The sequence below is a fragment of the Hyaena hyaena genome, unplaced genomic scaffold, assembly GCF_003009895.1.
Source record: "Hyaena hyaena isolate Hyena2069 unplaced genomic scaffold, ASM300989v1 scaffold_635, whole genome shotgun sequence".
In the NCBI taxonomy this organism is placed as follows: domain Eukaryota; kingdom Metazoa; phylum Chordata; class Mammalia; order Carnivora; family Hyaenidae; genus Hyaena; species Hyaena hyaena.
In genome coordinates, this window is record NW_024081269.1 from 621,640 (window position 1) to 637,480 (window position 15,841).

At 37.3% G+C, this 15,841-nt stretch overlaps 1 protein-coding gene across 4 annotated transcripts in view; it reads left to right on the forward strand.

Annotated features, from left to right (window-relative positions):
• The window catches only part of DPY19L4 (dpy-19 like 4), a 66,462-nt gene that overhangs the window by 36,477 nt on the left and 14,144 nt on the right, over positions 1 to 15,841 (forward strand). For all 4 annotated transcript variants that reach the window (XM_039216515.1, XM_039216511.1, XM_039216513.1 and 1 more), the window contains 4 exons: positions 3,127 to 3,285; positions 4,014 to 4,133; positions 9,497 to 9,617; positions 12,332 to 12,388. In XM_039216515.1, the coding sequence (XP_039072446.1) occupies positions 3,127 to 3,285; positions 4,014 to 4,133; positions 9,497 to 9,617; positions 12,332 to 12,388 (457 nt within the window). The remainder of the gene's footprint in view (positions 1 to 3,126; positions 3,286 to 4,013; positions 4,134 to 9,496; positions 9,618 to 12,331; positions 12,389 to 15,841) is intronic.

Here is a 15,841-nt window from a genome sequence, read left to right on the forward strand (position 1 = left end):
GGGAGGGGCAGAGAGAGAGGGAGACACAGAATCTGAAGCTGTCAGCGCAGAGCCTAACACAGGGCTCGAACTCACAAACTGTGAGATCGTGACCTGAGCCAAAGTCGAACGCTTAGCCGACTGAGCCACCCAGGTGCCCCTGTTAAATGCATTTTTAAAATCTAAAGCAAAACAAATGACTTATGTACTGATGGAGTTCACCTGCATAACAGAAAAAATGTATTTATGCATTTTTCTAGTTCTTTTAATATACCTAAGAACCTTATAATTTGCTGTGATTACATGCGATTTTAGATGCTGTGCATGGAATTTCATGTTGTGGTATATCATAGTTAGTAAAGCGTTTCACAAGGTATAAACACTTGAGAAATCTGAAGTTTAAGTCAGTTATGGATATCTACTGAGGTAAAATGATCCTATAAGAGGCCATATAGTTGGTAAGAGCAGGGATCATGTCTTTTTGAGGTATATTTATAGGCCTGACACTTAGCAGGCAATTAGGAAAAATTGGTTATAGACCTCCATAATTGACCATCCTTTCCCCTGACCTTTTCTTTAACCTTGGAAAACTCTAGAATTCACGTAAGATTAAGGGCTGCTTTTGTCTTGCATTTCTTAGTTGATGCTTTATAGTGCCCCTTTGTTCAGCATGTCAGATACTAGATTTGCTTCACAAGGTAGTACATTAGGTGTTTTAAGTGTAAGATAGGGTCTCTGTCCTTAAGAATATTGACATCTCATTAGATAGTTTATATACAGTTAATGACATGGGTGGTATAAATAGTAAATGCCTTACACTCAAATGTGCCAGCTGGATGGTAGGGTTTGTAGTTCACCAGAATGTCAGGAAACATTTCTGTTGAGACAGACTTTCAAGAACCACTAAAGAAATCTTAATAAATATATGTTGGATATGCAGGATACTAGGCCAGGTATCCTGAGAGATTAAAAAATGACTATAATCTCTTTTTAACAATTTTTTAAATGTTTTTATTTATTTCTGAAAGAGAGGCAGTATGAGCAGGTCAGAGAGAGAGGGAGATACAGAATCCGAAGCAGGCTCCGGGCTCTCAGCTAGCTGTCAGCACAGAGCCTGACGCAGGGCTCGATCCCACAAACTGTGAGATCATGACCTGAGCCAAAGTCAAACACTTAACCAACCAACTGAACCACGCAGGCGCCCCATAAAAAATGACTATAATCTTAAACTAGCAAATTGTATTAAGCACTCTAATAGAAGGATAAGTAAAGTGCCATAGGAACATGGGGAAGGAAAGGTTGAGACTGAGGGATGTGGGAAGAATATTCATGAAATTGAGATTTGAATTGGATCTTACAGAATTAGTAACTTTAACAGGCAGATAAAAAAGACATGAATTCATCATATGATCATATATACAAGATATTTGGATAGCAGCCTCTCTGATACATTTGTATTGCTGCTTGACTCGTTCTGAAACATTAATAACTGTTAGTTCTAAACCCAGTGGTTTGTGAAGCAGGCATTCTCAGGCCACATGAGCTCTCCTGAAGATCACTCTATCTCTTACCTCCTTTCCCAGGGTTAGGGATTGAGGATAAAATGGTGGTTGGAGATGGATCAGGTGTGAGAATACAGATAACTATATATAACTAGGAGACTTGTTAATCATATTTAGCTTAGGGTCAAAAAAAGTTTACCCTGATTCTTATAGCTCGAAATGTTTGAGTTTCAAATTTTATGACTTCTGTCTTAATAATTAGATTACTCTTTTTAAAATGGGTCCCATGGGGTGCCTGGGTGGCTCATTGGGTTAACCATCCAGCTCTTGATTTCAGCTCAGGTCATGATCCATGGTTCGTGAGTTTGAGCCCCATGTCCAACTCTGAACTTACAGCAGGGAGCCTGCTTGGGATTCTCTGTCTCCCTGTCTCTTTGCCCCTCGCCTACTCGCTCATGTGCATGCTATCTCTCAAAAATAAACTTTAAAAAATATTTTAAAAAATGAGTCCTAGTTGAATTACATTTATCCATATAAAACAGGACTATCTAACAATAATATAGCATGAGTCGCATGTGTAATTTTCTAGGAGCCACATTAAAAAAAGTAAAAAGGGGTACTGGGTGGCTCAGTAGGTTAAGCATCTAATTTCAGCTCAGATCATGACCTCACAGTTAGTGAGTTCAAGCTCTGCATTGGGCTCTGTGCCGACAGCCCAGAGCCTGGAGCCTGCTTCAAATTCTGTGTCTCCCTCTCTCTCTGCCCCTCCCCCGGGCACACTATGTCTCTCTCTCTCAAAAATAAATAAACATTAAAAATTTTAAATAAAATACCATGGAGGAGAAGGGGGGAAGTAGTGGGGGAGAGGGAGAGAGGCAAACCATGAGAGACTCTTGAATGCTGAGAACAAACTGAGGGCTGATGAGGGTGGGGGAAAGGGGAAGGGGGAGATGGGCAGGGAGGAGGGCACTTGTGGGAATGAGCACTGGGTGTTCTATGGAAACCAACTTGACAATAAACTATTTGTAAAAAAATAAAATAAAATGCAAAGGGGAAAATTTTTTTAAATAAAATAATAAAAAGAAACAAGAGAATTTTATTTTGATAATAAATGTTATTTAATCTGATTTATTTAAATATTAAATATTAATAAGTATAAAGTTATTAATAAGCTATTTTGTCTTCTTTTGTCCTTTTTCATTTTTTTTATGTTTGAAATCCAGGATTTATTTTGTACTTGAAGTAGATCCCCATTTGCATTGGCCACATTTCAAGTGCTAATAGCCACATTGTATCTAGTAGCTACCATATTGAACACTGCAGATATGAGGGTTGAACAGCTGAATTTTTTGTTGTTTTCCAGATAAAAATAGAAAGTGAAACTCCCTTGAAACCATATTGAATTCTAGAGATGGTCACATTATTAGATAATAAAAAGCAGTGGTTTTACATTTATTAGGGCAATTTGTTGAGAAGTGTTACTAATGCTGTTATCTTCATTTATAAAGGGTAGTGCTTTGCTCTTAACAAGTGGATTTAGGAAATGTGTTTTGTGTTTTATATTAGTTTTTATTGAGTAAAAAATAATTTTATGTTCAGTGGTTTATAACATCTGTGATTTTAATATGCTTTTTGTTTTCTCAAGGAATTTTACCATGAATTGGCTCCTATGTCAAGAATCCCTTCAGGCACCATCTCAAGATTTTTTTTTGCGATTGACACAGTCTTCTTTATTGCCTTTCTACGTTTTAGTGTTAATTATTTGTTTTCTTTCTATGATGCAAGTTATATTTAGGAGAATTAAGTAAGTACCTATGATAATCATTACATTGCCAACTAATACATTATGGAAATACATAAACTCTCTATTTTTAATATCCTTCCAATATTTGTGTATTTGTTTTAGAGTTTCTAGTTCCATTCTCTTGTTATGAACGTGGAAAATATTGTTATAGCTTAACCAGATAATATTCAAATTTGTTTATATAACTAAATACATGATGTACAAATTTAATGTAGGAATAATATTCATTTAAACTGTTAGACTCCTTCGCTAATTTAGTCATATTTTTACTTAATGTAAGAATAATTTTTTCTATTTAACCTACATGAAACTAGTAATGCTAGTGATTTTAAATTATCAAGACTATTTTAAAATGTTTTTGTCATGTTTGAAAGTAGGTTTTGTGTAGTAATTCAATTTTGAGAACTTAGTTATTCAAATTATGGTTAAACTATGTTGATTTAGTAAACACTAGTTGAGTGATACTTAATCTTGGAAAAGGAACCTAAAAGTCTTTTCTGTCATGTTTCCTGAACTTTCATATTTAGTCTTCACTGAGTCCATTGTCTTCAGGTTCTAAAAGCCCTTTCAAGGACTTGGAGATGTATAAGTTAGGCATTTGACTATCAGAATATACTTTCAGATTTCAAGAACCACCTGTATTTCTTTTTATGAAGAAATTTAAGATCTTTGATTATTTTCAAATACATTTTTTCAAAATCATAAACAACATAATGTCTTTTGTGTAGTGGCAAGTCCTTGAAAGAAACTATTACTCTGGAAGATGGACGAATTGGAGGAAGGCCAGAAATAATTTATCATGTGATTCACACTATTTTATTGGGCTCTCTTGCAATGGTTATAGAAGGGTAAGTGTACTTTATTGGAGCTACTTATTTTTACAAACAATTGTCCTTTCTGATGATAGTAAGTGGATATTGTCAAGAATACATTTATGAGGGGTGCTTCGGCAGCTCAGTTTGTTAAGCGTCCAACTCTGGATCTTGGCTCAGGTCGTGACCTCACGGTTCCTAAGTTTGAGCCTTACATTGGGCTCTGCTCTGACATTGTAGAACCTGCTTGGGTTTCTCTCTGTGTCTCTGTCTGTCTGTCTGTCTGTCTCTCTGTCCCTATCCCGTTTGCACTCTCTAAAACAAAACAAAAACATTAAAAAAAAAAAAAAAAAGAATATACTCATGAAAATATAAAAACTCAAAATCTACAAACTTTCTTAATTTATCTGGAGTTTACAGAGGTGTTTATAGTACAGTGAACTGACATTTACTTATTTACTCACTTGTTTGAAAACTACTGAATGTCTTCCAGGCAACAAGCATTGTACTAGGGGCATTGGTGAGCAAAAGTGGACACACAGTCTCTAACCTTATGTGACTTATATGGCCTAAAGGAGGTGACAGAAACTAATCAGACAAAATAAAATTACAACTTTGTTAAATGAGAGAGTAGTAAATCATTCTGTGTGGTTAAGGGTTCAATAAACGATACCCTTTTCTTTAAAGTTTGGACTCAGATGAAAAATAAAACATAGGAGTATAAAATGATTTTGAATACCCAATTTCAATTTGAGGAGGGGCTTTTCCCACACCAGCAACAAGCAGTTGTCCAGGTACCAGCTGAATGTCCTTCACTTTGACTTAATTCTGGCACTGTCCAGCTAGAGACTGCATCAGATTCCACAGTTCAAGGATTCTGTCCTACAAGATTGCCCCTCCCCCACTTCAGGTGCCAGTTGCAAATCCAGGTTTATTACCTGTGCTTCTGACCAACTGGCTATAAATCAGAAATTCATAGGTCCTCCTTCTCAGGTTCAATTAGCTTGCCAGGACAGCTCACAGAACTCAGAAACATTTTACTTACTAGATCACCAGTTTATTATAAAAGGATATAACTCAGGAACAGCCAGATGAAGGATAGGTAGAGGGCAAGGTTTTTAGGAAGATAAGCTCCCGTTATCTCTGTAGGTGTACCACTCTCTCCAAGTCTACACGTGGTCACCAACCCATAAGCTCTCCGAACCCTGTCCTTTTGGGTTTTTTATGGAGGCCTCATTACATAGGCATGATTGATTAAATGATTGGCCATTGGTGATTGAACTCAACCTTCGAGGCCCTTTTCCCTCCCCAGAAGTTTGGAGTGGGACAGAGAATTCCAACTCCCTAATCACATGGTCGGCTCTACTGGCAACCAGCCCCATCCTTGGGTGCCTACCAAAAGTTACCATTAACATAAAAAAAAGACACCTTTCCACTTTCATCACTTAGGAAATTCTAAGAGTTTTGGGAGCTGTGAGCCAGGAACTGTACAAAGACCAAATCTATATGAGAAATATATTTCAATTATCTGAATAATTCTGATTCTACGAAGGTTGCATTGGAGAACACTTCTTCATGTGTCAACAAAGGGCTTCTACTATTTGCCACCCCAAATTGACCTTAGTCCTCAAACTGCAGGCTTTCCCTCTTGAATCGGTAGAGCCTTGGTAAGTTTATGCCCCTGTCTACACCTACCTTGCAAAAGGAAGATACAAAATATGGTTGCCTAGAAATGTTTGAGCTGGATATGCTGAATTCTTCCTCTTGTACACAAATCACGTAATTCACTGCCGTGAAGAGGAGCCATTACAATTCTGAGATTGAGGGATAAGAAAGGAAGTAGGGAGAGATGAAGAGTATTGATCCTAGTATAAGACTTCTCAAGTTAAATTTTTAAAATTATGACTATAGATACTGAATCACAGTCCCATGGTGCTTTTCCAAAAAGACAGCTTAGCTGTTTTCAAATATTAATTTTTTATCTCGTAATACTGTTTATATACATTACAACCTCAAAGTTACAGTTATTGGACCTGTATTTAACATTAAGAAGTACAAATATGCTGTATTATAAATCTGTTTTTATAATTTGATATCAGTATTTCAGTATAATTGATTTCCTTTGTAAACCTATGTATTTTATGCATTTAAAAACATTTTCTTGGGGCATCTAGATGACTCGGTTAAGCGTCTAACTTGATTTTGGATCAGGTCATGATCTCACGGTTTGTGGGTTCAAGATCCGTGTTGGGCTCCATGCTGATGACATGGAACCTGCTTGGAATTCTCTGCTCCTCCTCTGCCTCTCCCCCACTCACACACATGCATGCTCGCTCTTAAATAAATAAACTTTAAAAAATAAAATAAAACCATTTTTCTTATAAGGCATCCATAGACTTTATCAGACTGCCAAACCCCTGACTAGTGGGAATCTTTTATTGAACCATGAAGCAAGAATGGTGGTTCATTCTAATAGCATTCCATAATGCCTAATAAGTAGGATGAAGAAATGTATTAAATCATGAATATTCTGAGTGATTCATGTTTTGATTTTCATTTCATTGCCTTTTAGTAGTGGATTTTTGGTCCATGGTTTACCTTTTTTCTCCCTGTACTCTCTCTATTTCTCTCTGCAGAAAACTTTTTGTTATCCTCACCATTCTTCCTTGTTGGATCTACTATTTTAAATTCAAGATCCTTTTTTCGAACAAGTGATATGGATTATTCTCTCATTCATCTTTACTTCTTTAATTTACTCACTAGGCCTATAATATGACTACCTGTTCATACAGATAATATGCATAGTCACCCAGAATGTGCCAGGCACACTGTTAAGTAGGCAGTAGGGATTAAAGAAATACAAAATGTACTCTTTTGTTTCAAAGAGTAAGTAAACCAAGAGTTAGAGCAAAGTAAGTGCTATGAGAAAGGTATGAAAAGGGTGCTTTAGTCACTCAGAGGAAAGATACTAACTCAGTTGTAGAGGGTGGGCAGAGGAAGTCAATTTAAGGAAGATTTCCTAAATGGGGTAACAGCCTTCAGAGATAAATAGAGGTTGGCCAAGCTGTTTATTTTCTTATCTGCCTGCGTGTATGTGTAATAATCTGGACAGGATGAATATCAAGGGTGCTTCGGTGGCTCAGTTGGTTAAGCATCCGACTCTTGGTTTCAGCTCAGGTCATGATCTCATAGTTCATGGGTTCAAGCCCCTCATCACATTCTGCAGTGACAGTGCAGAGCCTGCTTGGGATTCTTTCGCTCCCACCCTCTCTCTCTCTTTCTATCTTAAAAATAAATAAAAATGTTATGTCGGATTTGCTTTTAATAAGATCTCTCTGGCAGCAGTAATTGAGGAAAACAAGATTAAAGGATGATAAGCCCGTTAAGAAGGTGTCCTAATAGAATATAGAAATGAGTAGCAATGGAGATGGAGGAAGGGAGCCAAAACTAAAATATTTGGGAATTGGAAACTGAGTAAGTAGCAGTAGGGATTGTGGTGGAGGGACTTTAGGAAGAATTGTGACTCAGAAGCCAAAGGAGTTTTTAAAGGAGTACATAATCAGAGAGTAGAAGGAGAGGTAGACAGGAGAGGTAAGCATGGCCCTCAAGGGATCTGACTGTAATGGGAATCAGAGTCTAAGACAGCGCTAGACGGGGATGGGGCTTGTATCAAGAGGGAGACACTTATGTGCATTATGGGATGGAAATACTTGAGATTGTTCTGTAAACTCTGGTTAGAACATTAATCATTTTTAAGAAAGTCAGAAAAACTGAAAAGGTGAATCAAGAGCATATTCTTGAGGGCCCTGAAGCCATTTAGATTTATTTCAGTAGATTCTAGGGAAGCACTAACGACTTTTTAACAAAAAGTGTCTTGTAATTGTGTTTGAAGAAGGTTCATATGGCGTTTGATTGGAGGAGAGTCTAAAGATGTTAGGGCACCTGGCTGGCTCAGTGGGAAGAGCATTCAACTCTTTTCTTGGGATCATAAGTTCGAGCCCCACATTGGATATAGAAATTACTAAAAAACAAAAAAAGGTAGAGATGTTAATTAGCAGGCTATTGCAATAAAATGGTAAGGAAGAGTTGGATACAGAGATATCATTGGATTGGACATAATGGTGTAATCTCTAGACCAGGGAGTTGGTGTTCCAGGGAATGTTACATACAGGTAATTCAATGTGAATGGTGTCTCCTGGAGTTATAAACCAGACTCTAGTTTTGCTTCTGGGTGACGTGAAGAATAGCAGGAATGAGGGTAATTAGGAGGAAATATTGGTTGACTAGAGGAAATTAATACAGTTCCTTTGTCTTAGCAACATGTATTCTGTATACATCTACTACTTCTCTCAAAGTCCAAGTCAGTATTCATTTTTGTTAAGATTTTATTTTTAAGTAATCTCTATACCCAATGCAGAGCTTAAATTTACAACTCTGAGATTAAGAGCTGCTGTATCCTCTACCAGCTGGGCCAGCCAGGCGCCCCTACATTTTTTTAAATCACTGAAAAGCTAGGGTAGCAGTATGTAGTACCTGCATTTTACATTTTGCTTTTATGTTTTTCATAATTATTTAATTAATAGCTGCTGAAGGGCAGGTTTCTATTTTTTTTCTATTAAAACAACATACTGCAGTTAAAACGTTTGTATCTTTGTACCCATATACTAATATATCTGTTGGCTAACTTTACTAGAAATGGGGTTGTCTTGGAGTATTTTTATAGGTTTGGGGTGCCTGGCTGGCTCATTTGGTTAAGCGTCTAACTCTTGATTTTAGCTCAGGTCATGATCTTGCGATTCATGGGTTCGAGCCCTACGCAGGGCTCTGCACTAGCAGTGCAGAGACTGCTTAGGATTCTCTCTTTTTCTTTCTGCCCCTCCTGTGCTTGCTCGTGCTCTCGCTCTCGCTCTCTCTCTCTCTCTCTCTCTCTCTCTCAAAGATAAACATGAAATAAAACTAAAAACTTTAAAATATTTGTTAAAGGTTCTGCCAAATTGCCTTCTGGAAAAGTATAGCAGGTTTATATTCTCTAGAAGAGTACAATTTTACTACACTCTCATCTATATTAATGCTCTTATTTCATCCTCATTTTAGTAACCTGCATGTCTTCTTGATTATTTAAGAAATGAATAACTTGTTGAAAGCTAGAGGCTAAGCTTTTCATTTTCCCTTAACATTGTGGTATTTTCATGAGTAGTAGGAAAGAACTCAGAAAAGAGATCGGGGCACCTGGCTGGCTCAATGAAGCATGCAATGCTTGATCTTCGGATTATGAGTTTGAACCCCACATTGGGTGTAGAGATTGCTTAAAAAAATAAAATCTCTTTAAAAAGAGAGAGAAATTAGATAGTAATGATGTTGATAGGATATCTAATATGTGACTCCCATTGTCTTTCTAGCTTGAAATACCTCTGGACTCCTTATGTATGCATGTTAGCAGCATTCGGTGTATGTTCTCCTGAACTTTGGATGACACTTTTCAAGTGGCTTCGATTACGAACGGTACATCCAGTATTATTGGTGAGTCATTATTATTTTATGTTAAGTACTTGTTTCTCTTTCAACTATATAAATGGAAACTACAATTGAATACAATTGAAATAGTGTGAGTAAATTATATTATGATTTAAAGGTGAAAAAGATCCCTTTAGGATTTCTGATTTAAATGCAGACAGGTAAAATAAAAAGTAAAAATATAAGTGAATCAATAATGTTAGAGGCAATCAAGAATTAATTTTTAGGGGCATCTGGGTAGTTTGGTTGGTTGAGCATGTGGCTCTTGGTTTTGGTTCAGGTCATGATTTCACAGTTTGTGAGATAAAGCCCTGCATTGGGCTCTGGGCTGCCAGTGTGGAACCTGCTTGGGATTCTGTCTCTTCCCCGCCCCCCCCCCCGCCCCTCCTCTGCTTGCATGCCTCTCTCTCTCTCTCTCTCTCTGTCTCAAAATAAATAAACTTTTAAAAACTTTATTAAAAAAGAACTAATTTTGGGAGTTGGGCATCTGACTTCAACTCAGGTCATGATCTTGTGGTTTGTGAGTTTGGGCCCCATGTCGAACTCTGTGCTTGCAGCTCAGAGCCTGGAGCTTCCTTCAGATTCTAGGTCTCCCCCTCTCTCTGCCCCTCCCTTTCTCATGCTCTGTCTCTCTGTCTCAAAAATAAATAATAAAACAAAAAATAAAATCGAAAAGAACTAATTTCTAAAATATCATTCTTTGGGCGCCTGGGTGGCACAGTTGGTTAAGCCTCCGACTTCGGCTCAGGTCATGATCTCATGGTTCGTGGGTTCAAGTTCCGTGTCGGACTCTGTGCTGACAGCTAGCTCAGAGCCCGGAGCCTGTTTCAGATTCTGTGTCTCCCTCCCTCTCTGACCCTCCCCTGCTCATGCTCACTCTCTCTCAGAAATAAATAAATTTAAAAACATTTTTGAAATTAAAATATTCTTGATTTGATTTGGAACTATTATATGTTTTATTTCTTTTTTATTGTTTGGTTTTTTTATTAGAGAGAGAGAATGAGCAGGAGAGGGGCACAGAGAGGGAGAGAGAGAATCCCAAGAAGGCTCTACACTGTCAGCATAGAACCCAGTATGGGGCTTGATCCCACAAATTGTGAGATCATGACCTGAACCAAAGTCAGGAGTGAGACACCTAACTACTTAACCAACTGAGCCACCCAGGTGCCCTGAACTATTGTTATGTTTTCAATGTGAATACAACATTTTCACTGTGCCTGCAATGTGCAGTGAACTTACAATGCTAATTAATTTCATCAGGTAGATTACAGTCTCCCATTCATAAAAACAAATAATAAGAAGTATTGATACCGTACTATTAGAACACAAAGTAGGGCTACTTAATTTAGTTTTGTTAGGGCTTCAAAGACTTCTCAGTCTGAGATTTGAAAGATGATAAGTTATTACTTGCATGGGTGGGAAAGAAAAAGGGTGGGCATTCATGGCAGAAGGAATAAACATAGATAGGCAAAGAACACATTGTAATCAAAGGGAATAAAAACAGAGGCAAAGAAAAAACATGTTTACTTTTCTTGGCACATAAAATGTGAGATGAGGGTGGTCAAGAAATGAGACTGGGAAATTTGAGATGTGTAAGGTCATGGAGGCCTTTGAATATAAGACACTTGGTCTTATCTTGTAGGCAGTAGAAAATCATTGAAGTGTTTATGTGTGAGTGTGAGAGAGTCAATACTTCATTTTCTCTCAGCTTACACTTATAATTCTTTGAAGGAAAGACTTGAAGGTGACAAATTCAAGCTAAGGAGGTACTGGCCATGGTGAATGGAAGTGATAAAAACCTCAGTATATTGAGTGTACACCACGTGTCGGGTACTGTTTATAAAACATTTTATGTGCTGTTCAATCCTTACAAAGGCCCCAACAGCTAAATTTTAGTATCTGTATTTTATAGACAAAGAAACTAAGAGTTAATCTGGTTAAATAACTTGCTTGAGATCACATAGCTTATAAGTGTGTGAAAACCATGATTTACACCCAGGTTTTTCTGACTCCAGGGCCCATTCACTTAAATACTATGCTATACTGGAGTAAAAAAAAAAATAATTAGAAAAGAAGGTTAGTGAGACTTGGTGCTTCATTAGTATGGAGGGAGAAGTCATAGATATTTCCTAGGTCTCTAGTTTGTGTGACTGTGGATTGTGGGGTTACCAACAGACATAGGACAATAGGAGGAACAGGTTGTGGCAAAGAGATGATAAATAATTATCTTTAGTAATAGTCATATTGTGTTTTGCCAGTCTTTTTCCAGAGGAATTTATATGTTCGTATTTTAGCATACTTGTGTATTGATATGTATTGATATTTCTCCTGGGTTAATTCATTGCCTTTTTGTTACTAGCTTTTAAGTAGCACCGTGCAGTGTCCTTTGTAAGCTCTTCATAACTTAAATTCCTGGCAGAATTGTCAAATATTGATTTAGCATCTGAAATATTACTATAAGCGTTACCTTTTTTATGTTCTGCCTTCAATTTATATAGTAAATGTGTATGTCTCACTGTACCTCCTGCTTGATATGTTTTAAATTAATTAATTTCCACCCATTTCACTCTGTGAACCTAGGTTCTACATTGACTTCAGTTTCTCTGGTTGAAATTTTTATAACTGTAAGAATCTGTGATTGATCATAGAGTCAATGTCTAGTACCTCCTGTACATTCTGAAATGTATTTATCCACAATCATTTTTGTTTTAATATTTTAGGCCCTTATTCTGAGCATGGCTGTGCCCACTATAATAGGTCTCAGCTTATGGAAAGAGGTAAGAAAAACAGATTTTTATATTGTGAAAATGTACTTTATAAGATAGTGATAAATTTATATGTGTGTAGCATATTTATATTGATATGCTTTTCTAACCAAATATCCTGTGATACTCTTAGTATGCTAATTTTTTATCATTAGGAACATAATAAAAGAGTTAAAACATTTTTAGAATACCACGTGATGCAATTTTCTATAGACTCCTTTTTTATTTATTTATATTTAAATGTTTATCTTGAGAGAGAGCATGCGTGTGTGTGTGTGTGTGTGTGCTAATAGGGGAGAAGCAGAAAGGGAGAGAGAGAGAGAGAGAGAGAGAGAATCCCAAGCAAGCTCCACGCCTTTAGTGGAGAGCCCATCGCAGGGCTTAATCCCATAAACCCAGGCACCCACTGGCAAAGGAAATTACTGAATAAATAGGTGATAATATTAAAAAAAGTATTTTGGCATGAAAAACCTACAACTAACATCATACTCAGTGTTGAAAAACAGATGTATACTTCTAAGGTCAGGAACAAGAGAAAGATGTCCACTCTCATCATTTTCATTCAACATAGTACTGGAAGTTAGTCCTAACCATAGCAGTCAAACCAAAGAAAGGAGTTAAAGACATTCACAATGGTCAAGAAGAAGTAAAACTTTCCTTATTTGCAAATGACATGATATTATATATAGAAAACTCTATTGGCACCTGGGTGGCTCAGGGGGTTAAACGTCTGACTCTTGATTTTGGCTCATGTCATGATCTCATGGTTTGTGGGATTGAGCCTCACATTGGGCTCCTTGCTATCAGCATAGAGCCTACTTGGGATTCTCACTCTCCTTTCTCTGCCCCTCCCTGACTTGCCTTCTGTCTCTTAAGTAAATAAATAAACTTTATTAAAAAAATTTTTTTTAATGTTTTATTTATTTCTGAGAGAGAGAGAGAGAGGCAGCGTGATCAGGGGAGGGTCAGAGAGAGAGGGAGATACAGAATCCGAAGCAGGCTCCAGGCTCTGAGCTAGCTGTCAGCACAGAGCCCGACGCGGGCCTCGAACCCACGAACTATGAGATCATGACCTGAACCGAAGTCGGACGCTTAACCAACTGAGCCACCCAGGTGCCCCTAAACTTTGTTTTTTGAAAAAAATTAAAAGGGCACACCTGGTTGGCTTAGTTGGTTAAGCGTCCCAACTCTTATTTCAGCTCAGGTAATGATCTCACATTCGTGAGTTAAGCCCTGCAGCAGGCTCTACCCTAACAGCACAGAGCCTACTTGGGATTCCCTCTCTTCCTCTCTCTCTACTCCTCCCTCACTTATCCTCTCTCTCTCTTTCCCTCTCAAAATAAATAAACTTGAAAAAAAATGAAAAAAGAAAACTAAAGACTCCACTAAAAAACCTACTGGAACTGATAAATGAATTTAGTAAGATTGCAGGATACAAAATCAATGTACAGAAATCTGTTGCAGTTTCTATACGCTAATAAGCAGCAGAAAGAGAAATTAAGAAAATGATCCCAAGTGTCTCAGTTGGTTGAACATCCGACTTCAGCTCAGGACATGATCTCACAGCTCATGAGTTCGAGCCCCGCATATGGCTCTGTGAAGACAGCTCAAAGCCTGGGGCCCACTTCGGATTCTGTCTCTCTCTCTCTGTCCATCCCCTACTTGTACTCTGTCTCTTTCTCTCTCTCAAATCTAAATAAACATTAAAAAAAAAAATGATCCCATTTACATTTATACCAAAAATAGTAAGATACCTAGGAATAAACCTAACCAAAGAGATGAAAGACCTGTACTCTGAAAATGGTAAAACACTGATGAAAAAAATTGAAGATGACACAAAGAAATGGAAAGATGTCACATGCTCATGGATTAGATGAACAAATGTTGGGGGTGCCTGGGTTAAGCGTCTGACTCTTGAGTTTGGTCAGGTCGTGGTCTCACAGTTTGTAAGTTTGAGCCCTGCTTTGGGCTCTCCACTGACATCGTGAAGCCTGTGTGGAATTCTGTCTCCCTCTCTCTCTGTCCCTCCCCTGCTTGCACTTTATCTCTCTCAAAATAAAAATAAACTTAACAAAAAAAAGGAAAAAAGCAAATATTGTTAAAATGTCTATACTACCTAAAGCAATCTACACATTTTAATGCAATCTGTATCAAAATACCAGTAGAATTAGAACAGACAGTCCTAAAATTTGTATGGGACCACCAAAGACCCCAAATAGCCAAAGCTGTCTTGGAAAGCAAAACTGAAAGTATCATGACCCCAGAGTTCAAGTTATATTACAAAACTTTAGTAATCAGAGCAGTATGGTACCGGCACAAAAATAGACACATAGATCAATGGAACTTCTAGAATAGAAAGCCCAGAAATAAATCTTCAATTATATAATCAATTAATCTTCAACAAAGGAGGCAAGAATATGCAATGGGAAAACGATAGTCTTCAACAAATGGTGTTGGGTGGACTAGATACAAAACAATGAACATGGATCGCTTTCTTACAATATACACAAAAATAAACTCAAAATGGACTAAGGACCTAAATGTGAGACCTGAAACCATAAAAATCCTGGAAGAGAACATAAGCATTAATTACTCTGACATTGTTCGTAGCAAGATTTTTCTAGATATGTTTCCTGAGACAAGGGAAACAAGAGTAAAAATAAAGTATTTGGGACTACATCAAAATAAAGAGCAAAAGAAACAGTCAACAAAACAAAAAGACAACCTATTGAATGGGAGAAGATGTTTGCAAATGACATATCTGATAAGGGGTTAGTATCCAAAATATATAAAGAGTTGATACAACTCAACACCTAAAAAACAAATAATCCAATTTAAAAATGGGCAGAAGACATAATTCTCCAAGGAAGATATACAGATGGCTAAGAGGCACATTAAAAGATGCTTAGCGTCACTCATCATCAGGGAAATGCAAATCAAAACCATAAAGAGATACCACCTCACACTGGTAAGAAGAGCTAAAATTAAAATTACAGTACGCCTGGGTGGTTCAGTCTGTTGAGCTTATGACTCGACTTCTGCTCAGGTCATGAACTCACAGTTTGTGATTTCGAGCCCCGTATCGGACTCCACATTGACTGTGTGGAACCTACTTAGGATTCTCTCTCTCCTTTCTCTGCCTTTCTCTCTTTCTCTCTCTCTCAATATAAATAAATAAACTAAAAAAGCAAAAATAAAAAACCACCAAATGTTAGCGAGGATGTGGAGAAATAGAAACTCATGTACTGTTGGTGGTAATGCTTGCTGTATAGCCACTATGGAAGACAATATAGAGGTTCCTCAAAAAATTAAAAATAGAACTACCTTATGATCCAGCAAATGCACTACCAGATATTTACCCAAAGAATACAAAAACACTAATTCAGAGTGATACATGCACCCTTATGTTTATTGCAGCATTATTTACAATAGCTAAATTATGGAATCAGCCCAAGTGTCCATTGA